The 18,830-nt window shown below is 48.0% G+C and overlaps 1 protein-coding gene and 1 long non-coding RNA gene across 5 annotated transcripts; one reads left to right on the top strand and one right to left on the bottom strand.

Moving 5' to 3' along the window:
• Positions 1-681: 681 nt before the first annotated feature.
• LOC115941697 (uncharacterized) lies at positions 682-1,445 on the bottom strand. Its single transcript, XR_014147392.1, has 3 exons — positions 1,356-1,445; positions 1,042-1,161; positions 682-764 (listed from the first exon to the last, which is right to left on the bottom strand). It is a non-coding gene; the product is annotated as an uncharacterized LOC115941697 (long non-coding RNA).
• A 648-nt stretch (positions 1,446-2,093) lies between these two features.
• Positions 2,094-18,617, top strand: NQO2 (N-ribosyldihydronicotinamide:quinone dehydrogenase 2). Of its 4 annotated transcripts, none has more exons than XM_081827759.1 (8): positions 2,094-2,328; positions 6,915-7,054; positions 9,315-9,479; positions 13,082-13,212; positions 14,027-14,101; positions 15,618-15,731; positions 16,640-16,741; positions 18,405-18,617. In XM_081827759.1, exons 2-8 carry the CDS (start codon positions 7,048-7,050, stop codon positions 18,534-18,536), a joined length of 726 nt encoding a protein of 241 aa, XP_081683885.1. In that variant the 5' UTR covers positions 2,094-2,328; positions 6,915-7,047; the 3' UTR covers positions 18,537-18,617. The 4 variants fall into 4 exon arrangements, with proteins under 4 accessions (XP_081683885.1, XP_081683882.1, XP_081683884.1 ...); XM_081827756.1 differs by having other exon boundaries at positions 2,097-2,328; positions 18,360-18,617; XM_081827758.1 differs by lacking the exon at positions 14,027-14,101 and having other exon boundaries at positions 2,097-2,328; positions 15,564-15,731; positions 18,360-18,617.
• Positions 18,618-18,830: the final 213 nt, after the last annotated feature.

Genomic DNA, 18,830 nt, shown 5'->3' with positions numbered 1-18,830 from the left:
TCAGCTGCCCATACCAGATTCACAGGAAATTCTGTTATTTTCTCTTGGCAGATGGGCTCCTACTGAACTGTCCTAGAATCAACCACGGGGGCTCACACTGCTCCAAACCCAAGGGAAGGCCAGCTTCCATTCTCAAGGGGGTAACTAGCTCAGTCCACATGTGTGATTGCTCCTCACTACCACAAGATGGTACTGTCAGATCACACAGAAGCATAATGAACGCGGAGCTCCAATCCTCCGTGTACCTGCTGTTTTTCAGAGGCGAGGGTGAGTCTTGGTCTCCCTTAGGGCTCAATTCTTTCAGTTCCCATACCAAGAACTAAGATGCCCCCAAGACTGGTTCTGGCATTTGCTATTCCACAGTTCCCTGGTCTTCCCATGGGATCTACATCACCCAGAGGTCTTTTTTTTTTTTTTTAAAGATTTTATTTATTTATTTGAGAGAGAGAGAATGAGAGACCACATGAGAGGGGGGAGGGTCAGAGGGAGAAGCAGGCTCCCTGCTGAGCAGGGAGCCCGACGCGGGACTCGATCCCGGGACTCCAGGATCATGACCCGAGCCGAAGGCAGTCGCCCAACCAACTGAGCCACCCAGGCGCCCCTCACCCAGAGGTCTTAGAAGTCCTCACAGCATAAGAGACCTGACAATAGCTTACTTGTGCTCCTCCTAAGGAAGCTTACCTTTAGTTATGCCAGGGGGCCTGCACCTTCCTTTTAGGATGACTGGTTTCTTTCTGTGACACAGAGATGATTTGAGGACATCCCTTCAGTGAGTCAACAGAAAGGGGGATAAGACAAAACAAATTTTACCTTTGGGGACATTCTAGTCCATTAGAAAATGCCTCGAGCATGCCTCTAGGATCTCCTGGGCTCACAAGACAAGGCAGCCCTGTTCCCTGCCGGCATGAGGGCATCTCAGAGAGGCCATGTTCTCATTGCTGAATACATCAACAGCAGAAAACATAGACAGCAACCCAGCTGATCTACAAACAGCAGCAGTTATTTTCATCAGGAACATTATGAACGCAGGGGAAACCTTACTTCTGCTTTATATGGTCATCTGAAGACACCAGACATCAAAGCACAGAATGTGGGGAGGGTCCTTAAGAAGGTCACAAAAGTAGGTGGGCTATCAAATGAGGTAGCATAAACCAGAAAATGCTGGGAAAAAGAAAAAAGATAATTAGCCCATACTGCTCACCAGCAGCCCCCCCCCCACACACACACAGTACCTCTCATGTACCTCTCTGCCTTCTAGGGGGTATTTTTGGCCTAGAACCTTCTCCCCCTCTCCTCCTCCTCCTCCTTTTTCTTCTTTGAATAAGCTTTTTCTTTTCAGAAAATTGTAGACTCACATGCAATTTAAGAAACAACCTAGAGGGGCATGCGGGTGGCTCAGCTAACCCTTGGTCTCAGCTCTGGGCTTGATCTCAGGGTCGTGGAGCCTACAAAAGAGAAAGAAAAGGAAAGGAAAGGAGAGGAGAAAAAGAAAAGAGAGAAAGAAAAAAGGAGGGAGGAAAGGAAGGGAGAGAGAAAGAGAGAAAGAAAAGAAAAGAAAAAGAACAGAGACATCCCCTGTGCCCTTTATTCAGAATCCTGCAATGAGAACATCCAGCCAAACTACAGTGCAGTATCACAACCCGGATACTGACATTGGTACAGTCCCATAAAGAACATTCCAACACCACAAGGGTCCCTGTTGCCCCAGCTACCCCCTTCCTAAACCCTGGCAACCACTAATCTGTTCTCCATTTCTATAATTTGTCATTTCAAGAATGTCACATAAGTCATACAGCATGGAACCTCTTGAGATTGGCTTTTTTCACTCGGCATAATTTTCTGGAGAGTCTCACAGGCTGTTGGGTTTTCGATCCTTTTTCTTGCTAAGTATTACGCCATGGACCTGCATTTTTTTTAACTTGGATACCTAACCAGGGTTGGAGTAGGGAAGAAGCACAGAACAGGAGGGCTCCCCGCCACATGCAACCCAGGTTCAGTGCAGGGCCAGCGCCAGAGGCGTGGGGCGGGGCACAGGTCAGGACCGCCCGGGTGGGGGCGGGGCGGGGCGCCGGGAGAGGGGCGGGGCGCCGGGAGAGGGCCGGGAAGAGGGAGCGGCTGGGCTCTGGGGACCTGCGGGGGCCGTGCGGAGACCGCGCCAGTGCACGCGGCCTTGCCGCACAGAGCGCAGTCGCAGCTCTCCGGCCGGCGGACGAATGAGAGTGCGGGGCTCCGGGGGGCCGGAACCTGGCGCGGACGCCGGGAGTTTGCTTCCGAAGGCGGAGGGCTGAGTCCTGCCGCTGCTTCTCCGGGGCCCGGGCTGCCCGCAGGGTGAGTGCCTTCCCTCGCCGGGGTGCGGGGGCTTGGGGCGGGGGCACTTTCCGGGGCGCTGCTGTCCGCACCGCGGGCCATTCACCGTTTCGACTCTGGTTTGTACTTACCTCTTACCGCGTGCTAGGTCCGGTTATAAGTGCTTAGCGGAATCGTCTCCTTTAATGGGCCCTCTGCCTTAGGAGGTCCGTGGTGTGATTACCCTCGTGTTAAAAATGAAGCAGGGCAGCCCAGGGTCAGTTTGGACAGGGGCTGCCATCATTTAGGCCAGCGGGACACCGGCCAGGGCTGTGCTGGCCGCAGGGAGCCGCCTGTTTTGGCTCGTGGCAGTCTGTAGCAGATCCTAGAAAAATAATCTTAAACCTTTTGTCTTAATGAGAATATTAGCTAAAGAAGCACATGAAAAGAAATATGTATTAAACGAGACGTCGGCTAGCAGTGCTATTTATAGTTGGGGGGAAACAGAAATACCTTAGGTGCCCAGTAAGAGAAATGGTCACAAATGGGCATGCATACATAGTGAGATGTTATTTAGCTCTTGCAATAACTGGCTCCAGAGCCTGTCTACATGGAAAGAGGTATTGGAAATGTTAACCTTAAAAATAAAAGTGACAGTTATTTAACTAGCAAAAAAAGGGGGGGGCGGTTTTTTGGGGAATTGCAATCTGGGACAGGCAAGCTTAGGTAAAGCCATAGGTAAGTGCCCAGAAGAAAGGGGAGGAACGCTGGGAGAGGGGAGGTTGGGAAGGCTGTTATAATCAAAAAGTCCATTGGAGTAAAAAAGCCAGAGTTCCAAGTATACTGGCTTTTCATTGGCTGAGTGTGACCGCCTCCCATTGGCTGGGCTGTTGCTGGGGCAGGAGGAAACCTTTCTACCTCCTGCTCAGACCGGAGGTGCAAAGTGCATCTGTCACTTCCTCTGGGGGCTGCAGTTGACACCCCCCCCCATAAGCATGCAAGAGCTACTCCTGCTGGCCTCCGACTCCACTCCAAATGACCTTTCCTTTTATTAATTTTCGCAGAAATCGAATGACAACATTATAAAATAGTTTCTGGGTGCTGATTAAGATGAAATAATATGCATAAAAATATCAGAGCCCGTTTGGTGTGACATACATAATTTAACAACCTGTTGACCTAAAAAAAAAACAAAAAACAGTTATTTTACCAGCAAAATGAGTGTATTCGGGAGTAACAGAGGAATTGCAATTTGGGACCTGCAGGCTATGGCAAACCATAGGTCAGTCTGGAGAACAGAGGAACAGAGGAACATTATAAAAAAAAAAAGAGGAAGTTGGGAAGGGCTGCTTTGAACAAAGGTCTGTTGAGCCTGTTGGAGGAAAGCAAGAGTTCAGGGTGGTGATGGTTTCTGGTGGGCTGAGTTGTGATAGTTTCTCACTGACTGGACTGTTGCTGGGCAAGGAGGAAAAAAAAAAAAAATCTTTCTTCTGCCTGCTGGGGTTGTAAAATGACCTGTTCAGGAATGTGAGGTAAGCTGTGAGGGAAAGTGTGTGGGTGAGAGGTCCCTCTACAGGGTGTCCTGACTCCACTTCAAATGAGATTTCCCTTTATCAACTTGCACACACCACGTGGTTCCTTTTTCTTATTGAGCTAGGCAAGTGCCTCCTTCCTAACAAAGGAAACTTGGCTGTGCAGCAGGGTGTTAAGGAAGGGGGGCGGGGGGGCGGGGACAGCTAGTAAAGAGCTTGGCTTGAGTCTTTTCTCTGATTTTGGACAAGTTCATTTCTTGGGCCTGTGTCTTACTCTGTAAAAATGGGAGAATGGACGAGATGTGGAGTCACAAACTCAAATGCCTCAGGTGGCCAGGTGTGTGATGTAAATCCATAAACTGGGCCAAGCCGAACAGCAGGGAATGGTACATGCTTTGTCGTGGGCATTAAAATTAAAGCATTTTATCCAAACCAAAATGGAATCTCAGGGTAAGGTGTTCCCTGAGCTTGCAGTGACACTGATAACCTTTTAAAAGGTAATCAGAGGGCGCCTGGGTGGCTCAGATGGTTAAGCGTCTGCCTTCGGCTCAGGTCATGATCTCAGGGTCCTGGGATCGAGTCCCGCATCGGGCTCCCTGCTCCTTGGGAGCCTGCTTCTCGCTCTGCTTCTCTCTCTCTCTCATGAATAAATAAATAAAATCTTTAAAAAAAAATAAATAAAAATAAAAGGTAATCAGATCCTATCATTCTCCTGCTTAAGATGCTCCAATGGCTCTCTGTTAGGCTTAGAATAAGATCCTTGCCCTTGTCCTACAGACCCCACCTCACCTCTATGACCACATCTCCCACCATCCAACTCTTTTTTTTTTTTTTAAACTACAGGCCAGTCAAACAGGCTTTCTTGAACACACTCCAGGCCAGTTCCTACCTCAGGCCTCCTACTTGCCATTGCCTCTGCCTGAACCTCTGATCTTTGCATGACTGGGTCCATATCATTCACATCCCTGTTCCCGAGATACTTTCCTGGACTATCCTATCTAAAATAGCAGATGTACCCCTGGCCATTTTAGTCACAAAGGTACTTTATTTTCTTATCACTATCACTATTAGCATTATTGTTAGTACTTACCACTATCTAGAATGTTACGGTTGCCTTCTTTGCCTGCTGGTTTTGTCTGCCCAGCCCCCGGCCGAGAGTATAAAGTTCCATTCTAGCCTGTCTTGTTCACCACTGTGGCCTCCCCACCTGGCACAGTACCTGGCCAGAGGGTGAGTCCTCCTACAAGCTGGTGACCCAGCTGAATGAAGGCATACATTGGAATTGTGTCCCATTCACAGCTGTTCATGGAGAGTCAACTCCAAACGGCTTAACCACAGTTCAGAGGTTGCTCTCCCATATAAAGAAGTCTGAAGGTTGGCAATTCAGAACCATCTCACAGCTCCAAGGAAGCATCAGGAATCCAGGTTCCTTTTGTATTTGTGCTCTACCATCCTTAGTCCAGAGCTTCTACCCCCGTGATAACAAGATGACTGACCGAGCCCTAGCTACCGTTCCACAGTGCAGCTCAGAGGAAGGCCAGCGGCAGGGGCTGAAATGGTACCTCCACCCTCCTCACAACCCCTCCGCAGGTCAGCCCTTAAGGATATGTCCTAGGAGCCGCATGTAATGACTTCTGCTTCACCTCTTTGATCACCCCTGAGTGGAAGACTGGGAAATGTAGGGATTAGCTGCACACACTGACACCTGAATAAATTCAGGGACTGTTCGTAAAAAACAAGAGGGGATGTTGGGTAGCCAAAGAGGCAGATTCCTAACTGTTCAGTCAGTAGTCAGCTTAAGCAAATGGGCAGGATTTAAACTCATATTTGAGGTATGATGGTGTTTGGAGTTCCAACTGTCTGTCTGACGAGAGCTGTTTGCTCCCTCTCCAGTTTAAGTGTCCTGCCTGCCCTCAACTCACCTCCAGCCACAATTATGTAAACCTCTTTTTTTTTCTGTCCCTGGGACACCCAGCCTGGGCCAGAGCCCATTCCCCTGCAGCCCACCCTCGCTTCTTGGCAGTATTCTGCATACCTTAGCCCTTTACCTGGGGCTCCTGGGCAGCTGGAGGTATGGAGGGCCCAGGAAGAAGCTAATTCAGGCTCTGCTCCAGATTCCAGTCATGGCCATGGATAAGCCTGATTTCTGTCTCTGTTCTTCTTGTTATCCAATAAAGATGCACTGATAGGTGTTAAAGTTGTCATTTGGATACAAAATGCATCATACAGCATCTCCACACTGACCCTGAGTCACGGGCTCTGGGCTGTTTTTTTTCCGGCAGAGGGAGCAGGTTTGTTAGAGGTATCTTTTTTTTTTTTTTTAAAGATTTTATTTATTTATTTGAGAGAGAGAGAGCACAAAAGGGGGGAGGGTCAGAGGAAGAAGCAGACTCCCTGCTAAGCAGGGAGCCTGATGTGGGACTCGATCCCGGGACTCCAGGATCATGACCTGAGCCGAAGGCAGTCGCTTAACCAGCTGAGCCACCCAGGCGCCCCTGTTAGAGGTATCTTGTCTCTCCCAGAGTGGAGCCAATTTCAGAGTTGGCCAGCTAGGAGTGAGGATTCAGGCTTCTCTTGTGCCTTTGAGGCCTTCTCGGGAAAACTGACATTTTTCCAGAGCCTTATTATGTGCAGGCCACCATATGTATGTCTTGTCTGTCTTGTTCTTCTCAGCCATGCTGGGATTTGCAGACTGCAGTAGACATGGTAACTATGAATTTCTTAGCAACACTCCTGACCTTTGTCTCTTCAGCTGTGTTGATTATTGGGGGCAGGGTGGGAGCACGGAAACGTGGGAGAGGGAGGAAGGACACAGAGGCATGTTTCCTGCTTCTTACCATATCTCATTTTCTAGGACCTCTTCATTTTGGCTGCCTTCGTGGAAGGTTCTGAGTCCTCTCAAAAAAAAAAAAAAAAAAGTCTTGGTTTTGGCAACCTGCCTGATTTGTTCTGAGGCTTAACTCTCCAAGTGGTTCCTTGCCCCTCAAAGCTTTTTTTTCAGACATGTCTGCATGTCCTTCCTGAGGCCTGCAGTTGGTACATTGGCCTCACCACCACATCTCCCCCCTTCCCTCAAGTGTTTGTGTTCTCTTCCAGATTGTTGGCGTTCCTGAGGAGAGTGACCACAGCTGAAAGCCGGCAGCTCACCACACTGAATCCTGTGCCGAGGATTAACAGCAGACCCTCCCTTTGGTAGTAGTCAGAGGGGAAGAATCCATTTTCTTAGAACATGGCAGGTGACTGTTACCTATGGGGAAGATAAACTTTTCTAAATAAAAATTTTAATTAGAAATTAAATATGTTATAAAAACCCAAACAACACCGAACTGTATTAAAACTTGTTTTGTTTTTAACATGAATCACTATTTGGAATTATCTTATTTTGTATTTTCTTACTTGTTTTATTGTCCATTTCAACCTCACCAGATTATAAGTTCCTCAAAAGGTGAGAGCCATGCATATCTTGTTTTGCTGTGCCTGTAGTCTCTGGAATGATACCCAGGCTGTAGTAGTGCTCCATAAACATTTATTGAGTGAATGAGCCCCAGGAGTAACTGTGGTTTAAAATTCAGTACGACTTGGGGCTCCTGGGTGGCTCAGTCTTTAAGCGTCTGCCTTAGGCTCAAGTCATGGTCCCAGGGTCCTGGGATCGAGCCCTGCATCAGGCTCCCTGCTCCGCGGGGAGCCTGCTTCTCCCTCTCCCACTCCCCCTGCTTGTGTTCCCTCTCTTGCTGTGTCTCTGTCAAATAAATAAAAATATCTTAAAAAGAAAAAATTCAGTACGACTCGGGGCACCTGGGTAGCTCAGTTGGTTAAGCATCTGCCTTCAGCTCAGGTCATGATCTCAGGGTCCTGGGATTGAGTCCTGCATCGGGCTCCCTGCTCAGCTGGGAGTCTGCTTCTCCCTCCCCCTCTGCTGCTCCCCCTGCTTGTGTGTGCTTCTCTCTCTCTCTCTGTCAAGTAAATAGAATCTTTAAAAAAATAAAATTCAGTACGACTCAGTTTTTACTCTTGTCCTTTCTCAACATATACACACACACAAACACCCATAAGCACACACAAACATACACACCCCATGCTGTAACTTTTTTTTCCTCTCAACAATATGGCATAAAAATTCTTTCATTTCAGAATATAAAGTCAACCTTATTTTACACAGTACGGTGTAGACTAGGGCTTCTCTGAACCTCAGCACTACTGACATCCTGGGCCAGTAATCCGTTGGTGCGGCGTGTCCTGTTTGGTGCAGGATGTCTAGCAGCACTTACGGTATCTGTCTACCAGATGCCAGCAACACCTTCTTCCTAGCTGTGACACCCCAGAGTGTCTCCAGACATTTTGAGCTGTCCCCGTGGGAGGCAACACTGCCCCCACCTGAGAACCACTGATGTAGATGTTTCATTTGTGTCCATTGGTAGATTTCCTGTGTCACCAGTGAGTCTGAGAAGTTAAAAACGTTAACCTTTAACCTAACCCATGGAATCCAACCTTTATATCCAGTTGAGTGCCCAGAACTGTTTGCTTCAAACTAACATTGGTATCCTCCTTAGGGGCCTAAAATGAAAAATTAAAATCAAGAGTTCAAACATTTTAGTCTTAGACATTATTTTTTTTTTATTTAAGATTTTATTTATTTATTTGACAGAGAGATAGCAAGAGCAGGAACACAAGCAGGGGGAGTGGGAGAGGGAGAAGCAGGCATCCCTTGGAGCAGGGAGCCCGATATGGGACTTCATCCCAGGACCCTGGGATCATGACCTGAGCCGAACGCAGACACTTAACGACTGAGCCACCCAGGCGCCCAGTCTTAGACATTATTACTAAGGGCTAATTTAAGCAGATGACCAAAGCCGCCTCCCAGAAGAAATCAGTACGTGATCTCCCAGAGTCTTCAGAACGAGGGAAATATTGCTTCAGAGGCTGTTGGTATTAATGGCACAGCCAGGACCTGTAAGACCTGACTCAGAATTTCTTTGTCATCAGCCTTGCCACCCAAAGCGGGGCTCCATCTAGGCCCTGCCTCCCCCCCAGGTTAGGGGTCTGATTTTCAAGATCTTGTTTACTTGTCCCATTTCAGTGGGCCTAGAGGAGAAGGAGGCAAAGCTGTATGTCCGTAGCTGATGCCTGCCAAAGTAGGGTTAGCAGGAGAGATTAGTTATGGTAGCTTTCAATTTTGATGTTCGTCAACGGGGCAGAAACCTCTGATAGAGAAAACCCACGATAGCTTGGGCTTTTCAAGAAATTTGTGGTGTGGTTTTTGAGGAATCCTTATTTGCCCCATTTTACATTTGTGCATTAGTAAACTCAGGTAGCAGTAAGCTATGTTATAACTGGAGTCTTAGGAACGTTCGTTACGTTAAAACTGTCACCCATGACAAAGGTTGGTATTTCTTGAGCCTATGATGCACCTACGCATTTCATTGTTATCTTAGTCTTCGTGGAATTTTGACAAAGAGGAATTGTTTTTCAAGAGACATCATTTGTTTTCTGATACAGGCAAGAAAGTGCTCATTGTCTATGCTCACCAAGAACCCAGGTCTATCAACGGCTCCTTGAAGAAAGTGGCAATGGAGGAGCTCAGCAGACAGGGCTGCACCATCACCGTGTCAGACCTGTACGCCATGGACTTCGAGCCCCGGGCCACCAAGAAAGATGTCATCGGTGAGTTGTGGGCTAAACGGTTGGGTTTTTTTTTTTTTTACTTTTTTTTTAAAGATTTTATTTATTTACTTGAGAGAGAGACAGAGCATAAGCAGGGTGAAGGGCAGAGGGAGAAGCAGACTCCCCGCTGAGCAGGGAGCCCAATGACGAGGGGCTCGATCCCAGGACCCTGAGATCATGACCTGAGCTGAAGCCAGACACTTAACCGACTGAGCCACCCAAGTGCTCCTGGTTTTTTAACGTTCTTCTTTCTAGTTTTTTAATGGAAAAAAAGTTTTGAAAAAACTCACCATTGCACATGAGACCCAGTTCTGAAGTCAAAGGAGTCCACATGGCAAGTCTTTTTCCCATCCCTGTCCCCCAGCCACCCGTGTCCCTGCCCGCAAGTTCACCAGGGTGCTCACTTGTCTCTGTGTCCCTCCAGAGACGTCTGTGCAATGGAAAGCAATTATGGGCATATTCTCCATTTTCTCTCCTTTGCTTCAAAATGGTAGCATATTTTACATGTTTTGCACATTGCATTTGTTTTTTACTGCCCAAAGTATTCATTGTGTGGAGGTGTCATAGTTCAAGTAGCCCCCACTGAAGGGCATTTCAGATCATTCCTTATCTTTTCCTATTACAAACAGCTGCAAGGAGGAATCATGGCCATGCGTGTTTTCCTACATATGTGGGTGAGTCTAGAGGTGGAATTGCTGGTCAGAGGGAAGGTGCAGTTTTGATTTTCATAGATAATATCAAATAGTAAATGGACCAGTTTACACTCGCACCAGCATGTTTGCAAGTGCTCATTTCCTCTGCATGACCAATTTTTGATAATTGCCAGTCTGTCAGGTGAGAAATGGTCTCCCAGTATAGTTCTGATTTGCCTTTCTGTCACTGTAAGCACTGTCTTTGTGTTTATGTAAGAAGCATTTTCTCTTTTTTCCAGCTGCATTAAGACATAATTGACAAAAGTTATATATATTTAAGGTATACAACATGATGGGGGTTTTTTAGTTTTTTCCCCTAGTATTTTTTTTTATTATTAGTTTCAGAGGTAGAGTTGAGTGATTCATCAGTTGTATATAACACCCAGTGCTCATCACATCACGTGCCCTCCTTAATGTCCATCACCCAGTTACCCCATCCCCCACCCCAATCCCCTCTGGCAACCCTCAGTTTGTTTCCTAAGATTGAGAGTCTCTTATGGTTTGCCTCTCTCTGTTTTTATCTTATTCTATTTTTCCATGCCTTCTCCTATATTCATCTGTTTTGTTTCTTAAATTCCACATATGAGTGAAATCATATGATAATTGTTTTCTCTGATTGACTTATTTCGCTTAGCATAATCCCCTCCAGTTCCATGCCACCTTCACTGTGATTTAAATTCCCATGTACATTTGATTCTGTTCTATACTTTGTATTCTATTGGTTTTTTTTTTTCTATCTCTTATGGATTCAGTACCACATGGCTTTAATTATTTTGGCAAGTGATAGAATATCTGATAGTATTAGGTCTCCATGTTTGCCTTATTTTCTATTTTTTCTAGCTAATTTTACTTTACTTTTCTATAAAATCTTTTGAATTAACTTTCCAGATTCAAAAAGTAACCAGATGATATTTTTATTGAGATTCCATTAAATTTACAGATGAACTTTTATTATGCTGATGCTACCCAGGAGAATGGTATGGCTTTTCATTTGCTCATGTCTTCCTTTACAACCCTGCAGCTCTCTTTACAAGTTTTCTTCATGCAGATCTTGCATAATTCTTGTGAATTGGTTTTTGTTTCTCTCCGTGAAGAGGGCGAATCTCTGTCTCTGTGCCTGCGAGTGTGTGTGTATCCAGCCACGCCTGATTTTCTTCCTGTTTGTAGTAGATTTCAGCTGATTCTCTGGGGCTTTCCTGATAGACAATCAAATCATCTGCAAATAATGATAATTTCACTTCGGCCTTTCCAGTATTTAATACCTTTAATTTCCTCCTGTTTGTAATTGTGTTTTTTTTTTTTTATATGCCAAGGCTTTATTTTGTTAATGATAATCCCAAGATTTAATATTTAATTTTGATGGTAACAGCTGACATCCTGTATCTTCTTGTCTTTCTTCCATTTTAATAAATCAGTCAACAGTTTTCACTTAAGAAATAACAGAGCAGGGGCACCTGGGTGGCTCAGTCAGTTAAGCGGCTGCCTTCGGCTCAGGTCATGATCCCAGGGTCCTGGGATCGAGCCCCACGTCGGGCTCCTTCCTCAGCGGGGAGCCTGTTTCTCCCTCTCACTCTGCCTGCTGCTCTGCCGACTTGTGTTCTCTATCTTTGTCAAATAAATAAATAAAATCTTTAAAAAAAAAAAAGAAAGAACAGAGCAGGGACTGGGAAAACAGACTCTTATGTTAAGGAGCCACTGGTTTTGAAGTGGATGAGTCTGTTGAAGGACTGTGGATTCAGTTGTCCTTTCAGTTCCTCTCCACGCGGCTGGGGGTTTGTCTGCTCCTCTCCAGACCCCGTGTGGTGGGGTGGGGTTCACACCTGCTCCCACCTCTGCTGCTACCAAGACCTCTGTGGTGTTGCACTCGTCACTCAGCCTCTCTAAAGTCTCGCTTTCCTCTTCGGTAGACTTGGACTTATACTTACCAGTTGCTATAAAGATAGAAGAGGTAATGTGTGATGGAGCATAGCACCTGATAGGTAGGAGGTCCTCAATAAATGGTAAGCTATTATTAATGCTGATTAATGCCTTTGATGAATCCTTTTGGTTGACAAGATCCCAATGGAAGGTGTAGATCAAAATAACTTCTCTTTCGTTTTAGTTGCCGTGGGCAGTGCTGTAAGTTCTAGCCCAATCCCCCTCCTCCCACCACCCACTGCTGCTGCCTGACTGAGCCCGTCCCCCCACACGCTTGCTCTTGAATCCCTGCTGCTACAGTGAGTTCGTCCACACCCACTTCAGGGCATTTATGTATTTCCCTGCATATGCCACATGGCTCACTATGTGCAGGAAAAATTCAAGCTCCTTAAGAAGGCTTACAAGACCTGGCCCATCTCTCTACTCACATCACCGGCAGCCCTCCTGGCCTTTCACCCATTGCCCTGGAGGTGCTCCTAGTAGCCCTTTCCTGGGCTGGCCCGGTTGTCGGACACCCTGCCTTCTCTGTGTCTTACGCCCAGAATGTCCTGTCTCTTCTCTCCAAGGCTCCAGGTGGCCTGGTGAACTCCCAATCCACCTTCAAAGCCTGGTTTACAAAGCTCATCACCAACCCAAACAAGCAGAGCCGGGCACTGCTGTACTGAGTTAGACCACAAGCATCTTGATTGTAAGACAGGAGGCTTATCTGGCCGTAACATCAGACTGAGCTACCTAACTATTGTTTTGTATGTTAATCATTTGGTTATTTATCTACTCTTACTGGACTTTGAGTCCCTCCGAAGGTGAGAACAGTAGCTTCCTCTCTTTTTATTCCCATGGCCTGACCCCAGGGCCCAACACCTGGTGGGGTCTCAGTGAATGTCTGGCGACTTGCTTTAGGGAGTCCAGGTAACGGGGATGCTAGTGGGATTGGCCAGGATGGGCTGTGGATGCGCATGTGAGAGCGTGAATATTTGGCCTGTTCTTCTCCAGGTGCTCTCTCTAATCCCGAGTTCTTCAACTATGGGGTGGAAGTATATGAAGCCTTTAAGAAGAGGTCTCTGGCCAGTGACATAACTGACGAACAGAAAAAGGTTCAGGAAGCTGATCTAGTGATATTTCAGGTTTGTTTTGCCTCTAATTATTGTAACAAATTAGATTTATTCCATGTACAAGCACTTTCCAAATACTGAGTCGCACGCTTCTAGAAATGGTGTTAATGTTGTTAGCACATTTGCACACTTATTTATGTCTAGTTGGGTAAGGAGATCTGTGTAGCCAATATTCATTCAAAATCCTGACTCCCGAGTAAATAGTAAGGAATACCCCATTAGCCCAGCAGTCCAAGAAACATCTGCATCACGTCCGGGGGATTGCCTTCCTTCCCTTCTGATCCCCACCCCACACAGGCAGAGGCTGTGTGAAAACCAGATTTGTCCACATGAGTGTTTATCAGGGGAATTTGGGCCAAATGTAACTCCTGCCCTAAATATCCTGATCAGAGAGGAAAGTCTTCTTTTGATTCCTTCCTGTCACTGGTTGCCTCCCCAGCCCACCTTCTGTGTACTCATTCACAAGTTGCCCCAGGCCAGGACTCCCTGGGTAGAGAACTGGCCCAGGACCCTGCTTCTGTGGGCTCTAGCCCCAACTAGACAGCCATGTGTACCCACAGAGGGAATTGTGAGCCTGGCAGCAAAATAAACGTGCTTTGGGGGAACTGTTGGGTTGACAGAAATCCAAGTGAACTAGAAAAAAGGAATTTATTCTCAGGGCCCTGGTCCCTTGGGTCTCCTGGAAGCCAAGGACAGGCTAGTTGGGCTTCAGGGACCATGGAACCAGAGGCTTAGACCCCTCTGCCTTCTCCCTCTGATTCTCCTCTGCTGCTCCTTGCATGCCGGCTCTGTCCTCTTGCTGCACACCAGAGCCTGGGGGCTCTAGATTCGGAACCGCCAAGATGGATCTGATTGGTCCCGATTGTCTCAGTTTCCAACACAGCGTGAAGGCAAGGAGACGGTGAGAGAACAAGACCCCCACGTGTGGGGGAGGGGTGAGGATGCAACCAGTTTCCAGGTGAAACAACGTGTCCAGAAGGGAACGTTCACGAACCCTTCATAAAATAACCCTACCCCTTTGGGCGGAGGGAATGCTTCAGCCCTCCTCTTCTGCCCCGCCCAGGCTACCTCTAGACACCCTTCCTGGCACCATCCCTTTCTTTCCCAGGCAACCTGGAGCTGCTGTCTGATCAGAGTGCGAGATGTTCTTCCATCCTAATTCCACGTGGCTGGATCACGGTGCCACAGAGCTCACTTGCCATGTGCTTTGTCATGTCACAGAATAATAGCCACACCAGGACAGTGGGGCCGTATCAAAACTGGCCAGCAGTCTGGGTCCATGGTCCAAACAGAACCATACTTGGCTCTCTCGATCTTCTCTTCCTGCCCCTTGGGGCAGGTGACCACATGGAGCCCGGCTGTCCATTCTCCTTGCTTCTGCACTCTTGCAGCTGGAGAGCTAAAGCGAGCCAAGGCCAGTTCCTTCTGTAATGGTCTTTCTTTTTCCCTACTGCATCTCACAGCTCTTTTCCCGCTGCCTTCCCTCTTTTCCTGGTACTTTGCTCAGAGGGTCTGCATTATAAGCTTATTGTTTTTCATTCAACACTAATAAGAACTTCATTCCTCACTACTACTTAGTAGTGATCACTGCTCCCCATCACTCACTGAGCATTTACTCTGTTCTAAGCACTGTATTGTCATGGAATTCTCCCCATGATGCTGTGACCTAGTAACTTGTACTAGCCCTAATGGCAGATCAGGAAGAGGAGGCACAGAGACGTTAAATAACTTGCCAGCATCACACAGCAGTGGGTTGTGGAGCTTAAATTTCAATGCCAAGTCCTGTGTTAGATTTATAGCAAAAGCACATGGAACATGGGCTTCCTTCAGCCTTTGGTAACAGATTATTATCAGTGTTCATCTCCTATCATTGACGATGATTCTGGATATAGTGTTAGGGCTTCTATGGAGACCAGAGTGGACTTTAGGTAGATCTTACTGCTGGTGTGTAGAATCTGAGGATAAGGCTTTAGTTTGTGTCAGAATCTGGAGCTTCTCAGAACTAACTCAGTCTGACTTCCAGAAGGCAGCAACTCACCCCCGGGAAAGGGGCAAAATCTTTTCCACACCCTTCCTCTTGTGCCCCTTGATTGGATCAGTCACAGGGACTGCTGCCGCTGAGCCAGTGTCCAGCAGAACTTCCTAGCACCACCCCCCACCTGCTCAAGGACCAGCCTAAGGGGCTGTCCCTGGGGGACACAGAGCCACCTGTAACAGCAACCAGGACCATGGTCAGCTCTGCCCCCCCACCCCACCATCACCCTGTCCACACTGCATGTCCCCGCTCGCGCCGCTCCCCGGCTATACTCGCCTGCCCAGCACCCGGGAAGAGGAAGACAGTGGGATTCCTTCTGGATCAGCAGATCTGCAACCTGAGGCAGCCCGCAGCATCCGTCTCCCTGGTCTTATGTCCCCAGTTCCCGCTGTACTGGTTCGGCATGCCGGCTATCCTGAAGGGCTGGATGGACAGGGTACTGTGTCAGGGCTTTGCCTTTGACATCCCAGGATTCTACGATTCCGGTTTTCTCAAGGTACGTACCCTGGGATAAGGATCCCTGTGTACTGGTGGGGGGCATCTCCTCAAGTCCTATTTGTAGTTTGCTTTTTTATCAGCAAATAGTGATTGAGCCACCAACTGTGTGCAAAGCCCCGTGTGCTGTACTTGGGTAAGAAAAGCAGTTTCTGAGGTCATGGGGCTCTTGTCTGGTGAGGGAGATAGACACATCCACCACAAACTACACAAGTGGCCAAGAAGGGCATGGAGTTGGTGTTGCGGGAGGGCTGCAGTGGGCCCCACGGTGTCAGCTCCGGCTCGGGAGAGGGTGTCTGCACTGTGATGCAGAATTGAGCCGTGGCCTCACAGCACTTCACCTCGCAGCTTCACGTTCCTCCTTGAAAAACAGGATAATATGACACGCGTGTTGCAGGGTGAGCACTGCATGGAACCCGGTGGGTGCACCGTGCACAGTCACAGTAGCTCTGAGTTTCTTACTAAGTTCATTCCTTACTGAAATAAATAATGTCTTAATTCTGAAAGCCTCAGAAAGTAAGTGCACGTAAGGAAACCATAGAGTCACATGTTCCGTCGTGGATGGTGAAGTAAGGCCACCATTCCGTGAGAATGGTCCTGGGCCAGGGGCCGTGCGCTGCCTCGGTTGCCCTCACAGCAGCCACGGCCGTCGGCACCTGGGCCTCGCCCGTCCGCACCCGGCACCACCCCCTGCTCTTTACCAGAAGTCGGGGCGCACCAGAGCCCCGTGTTCACTCGGGCCAGGCCCTCCCCTGTCCCCGCCGGCTGTGGCTGCCCGCCTGGAGCCGGGCGTGCCAGAGGAGAGTGTTCTCACACGTCCATCCCTGGAGGGACTGACCTCAGACTCTCCCTCCTGGTTGGTCTAAACCTTGGGGCCCGAATCACATGGATTTGTTTGCTCCTCTGCAGAGTAAATTGGCCCTCCTCTCGTTAACCACGGGGGGCACAGCCGAGATGTACACAAGAACCGGAGTCAGCGGAGATTTCCGATACTTCCTGTGGCCCCTCCAGGTACCCCCTGCACCCCCCACCCCCTCCGCTACCCCTGCAGCTCCCCTGGGTGTCAAATAAGATGTGATGTAAGCCTGAAACCCAGACCATTTTGACTCCACCTGAATACAAGAAGTTAGAACGTTTTGCCCTTTCAAATGCCTTACGTAGCACTGAAAAAGTGGGCCAATAGGGAAAACACATATTTATGATAACGATAGCCTTTGAGTTTGTTGCGTGGAAGCTAAGCCGAACCTGGTTAGCCGACGTCTGCTCCGTGGTGGCCCTGCGTGTGTGCCGAGCACCGGGGGCCCTGTCCACACCGACTGGCGGCGCTTTGTGACATCCCAGGACCCTGGCAAGAGGTGCCCCAGGGCCGGCAGTCCAGATAGTCTGACACCTCCCACAGGTGATGGGTTCTTGGAGCCAGGGGCTGTGCCCCGTCCCCAGAGCCCACACCCCTCCCCGGATTCCCAGGACTCTGGCTCTGCTCTCTCAGGTAGACACCGTGCTGCCTCTGTGCACCCCTGGGCCGTTTGTGAAGGGGACAGCGGGGGGCAAAGCATATGCAAGCAGGCTGGGGTGCACCCCTTGCTGAGGGACCGAGCTGGGGGTCGGGGCAAAGGAAGCAGGCTCTGTCTGGGTCAGGTGGCCACAACCTGGCTCCGAGCTTCCAGGAGACTCAGAAACCTAGATGCAAACCATTCTTCCAGGCTGTTATGAAGGGACATTTGTCCAGGGAGGAGATCACATATTTAACAGTTTGTGAGCTTGCTTTAAAGATGTAGACAGTGACCCCTCATAGGGCAAGCCTGGACAGAGGTATGGGTTTTAAGGGAAGAAGTGCAGAGAGGGGAGAGTGATACTTGTAATAAGAGTTGTCTTTCAAAGAATAGTGATTCGATTTAGTGATGTTCTGCAGGAGAAAGTGATAACTTACAGGGCTGAACTTCCCTCGCCACAGGGGTCATGAGCCAAGCTTAAATTTTTCTGGTTTTTTAAAAATCTTTATATATTCTTTTCAGTTTTCAGAAGTATGTATTATGAAAAAAGAATGTATAAAATATAAAAATAGAAAGTCTTCTTAATCCCCCCTTAAAAGTAATTGCTTTTAATAATTTGATGTATTTCCTTATGGCCCAGACCTATTTTTATATGTATATTTTTTATTATCGGGGTTATTTTTGTTTTTACGTAAATGGTATACCACGAATACTGCTTCAGATTTCTTGTTATTTTTGCTGGACACATCTTGAACAACCATACGTGGATATACATACACTATAGCTGCAATAATGTCACATCGTTCTAGAATAATCCATTGTATGAATCTACCATAATTTGCCTAATCAATCAAAACCATAAGGTTTACTGTCTGAGTCAGAAGTGAAGATTACAGATGCATTTCAGTGAGGATCTGAAGTTTCCAGTTGCCCGAAGTTCTTCACCTCACTTGTCAGGGCCCGCATCTTAAGGTTACAGGGCAGTTCAGTTGTCTTCGGTGACCTAGTAGCAGTGAAGTTGTTCTTTTATTTTTTGAAGGCTTATTTCAGGTCATTTCCCCCCTTTAGTTGTTTACCTGAATGACACAGAAAGGATTCGGCTTCTAATCAGCTCTCTGCTCTCTCTGTGGCTGCAGCATGGGGCACTGCACTTCTGTGGATTTAAAATCCTCGCCCCGCAGATCAGTTTTGCTCCCGAGATTGCGTCAGAAGAGGAGAGGAAGGCCATGGTGGCGTCCTGGGCCCAGCGGCTGAAAACCATCTGGGAGGAAGAGCCCATCGACTGCACGCCTCCTTGGTACTTCGGGCAGTGACGCTTCGCGCCTCATCCACGGCACGGGCACTGCCTGCACCTGTGAAGAGATGATCCCGTAATAAAAGGAAATTACAACAGAGTGAGCTGGAGATAGTTAGTGTCGGGTAGGACGGGGTGTCCTACGGCCGATCCAGCATTTCAGCCGTCCGCTGGTTACCCTGAATTCTGTTCCCACGAGGGCATTATTCAGCCGGGCTTGCTTTTCTCTTCTGATGTCTTTCCATCTCCCTGTGTTCAACCTTTGTGGGTATCTTGTTCTCAAACAGTCCTCCTGGCGTGGCATAGTTTTTTC

Source organism: Leptonychotes weddellii, chromosome 8 (assembly GCF_054177405.1).
Source record: "Leptonychotes weddellii isolate Sample4059 chromosome 8, ASM5417740v2, whole genome shotgun sequence".
Taxonomy (NCBI): domain Eukaryota; kingdom Metazoa; phylum Chordata; class Mammalia; order Carnivora; family Phocidae; genus Leptonychotes; species Leptonychotes weddellii.
The sequence above is the reverse complement of the archived record's forward strand: the minus strand, read 5'-3'. Positions and strand labels throughout refer to the sequence as shown.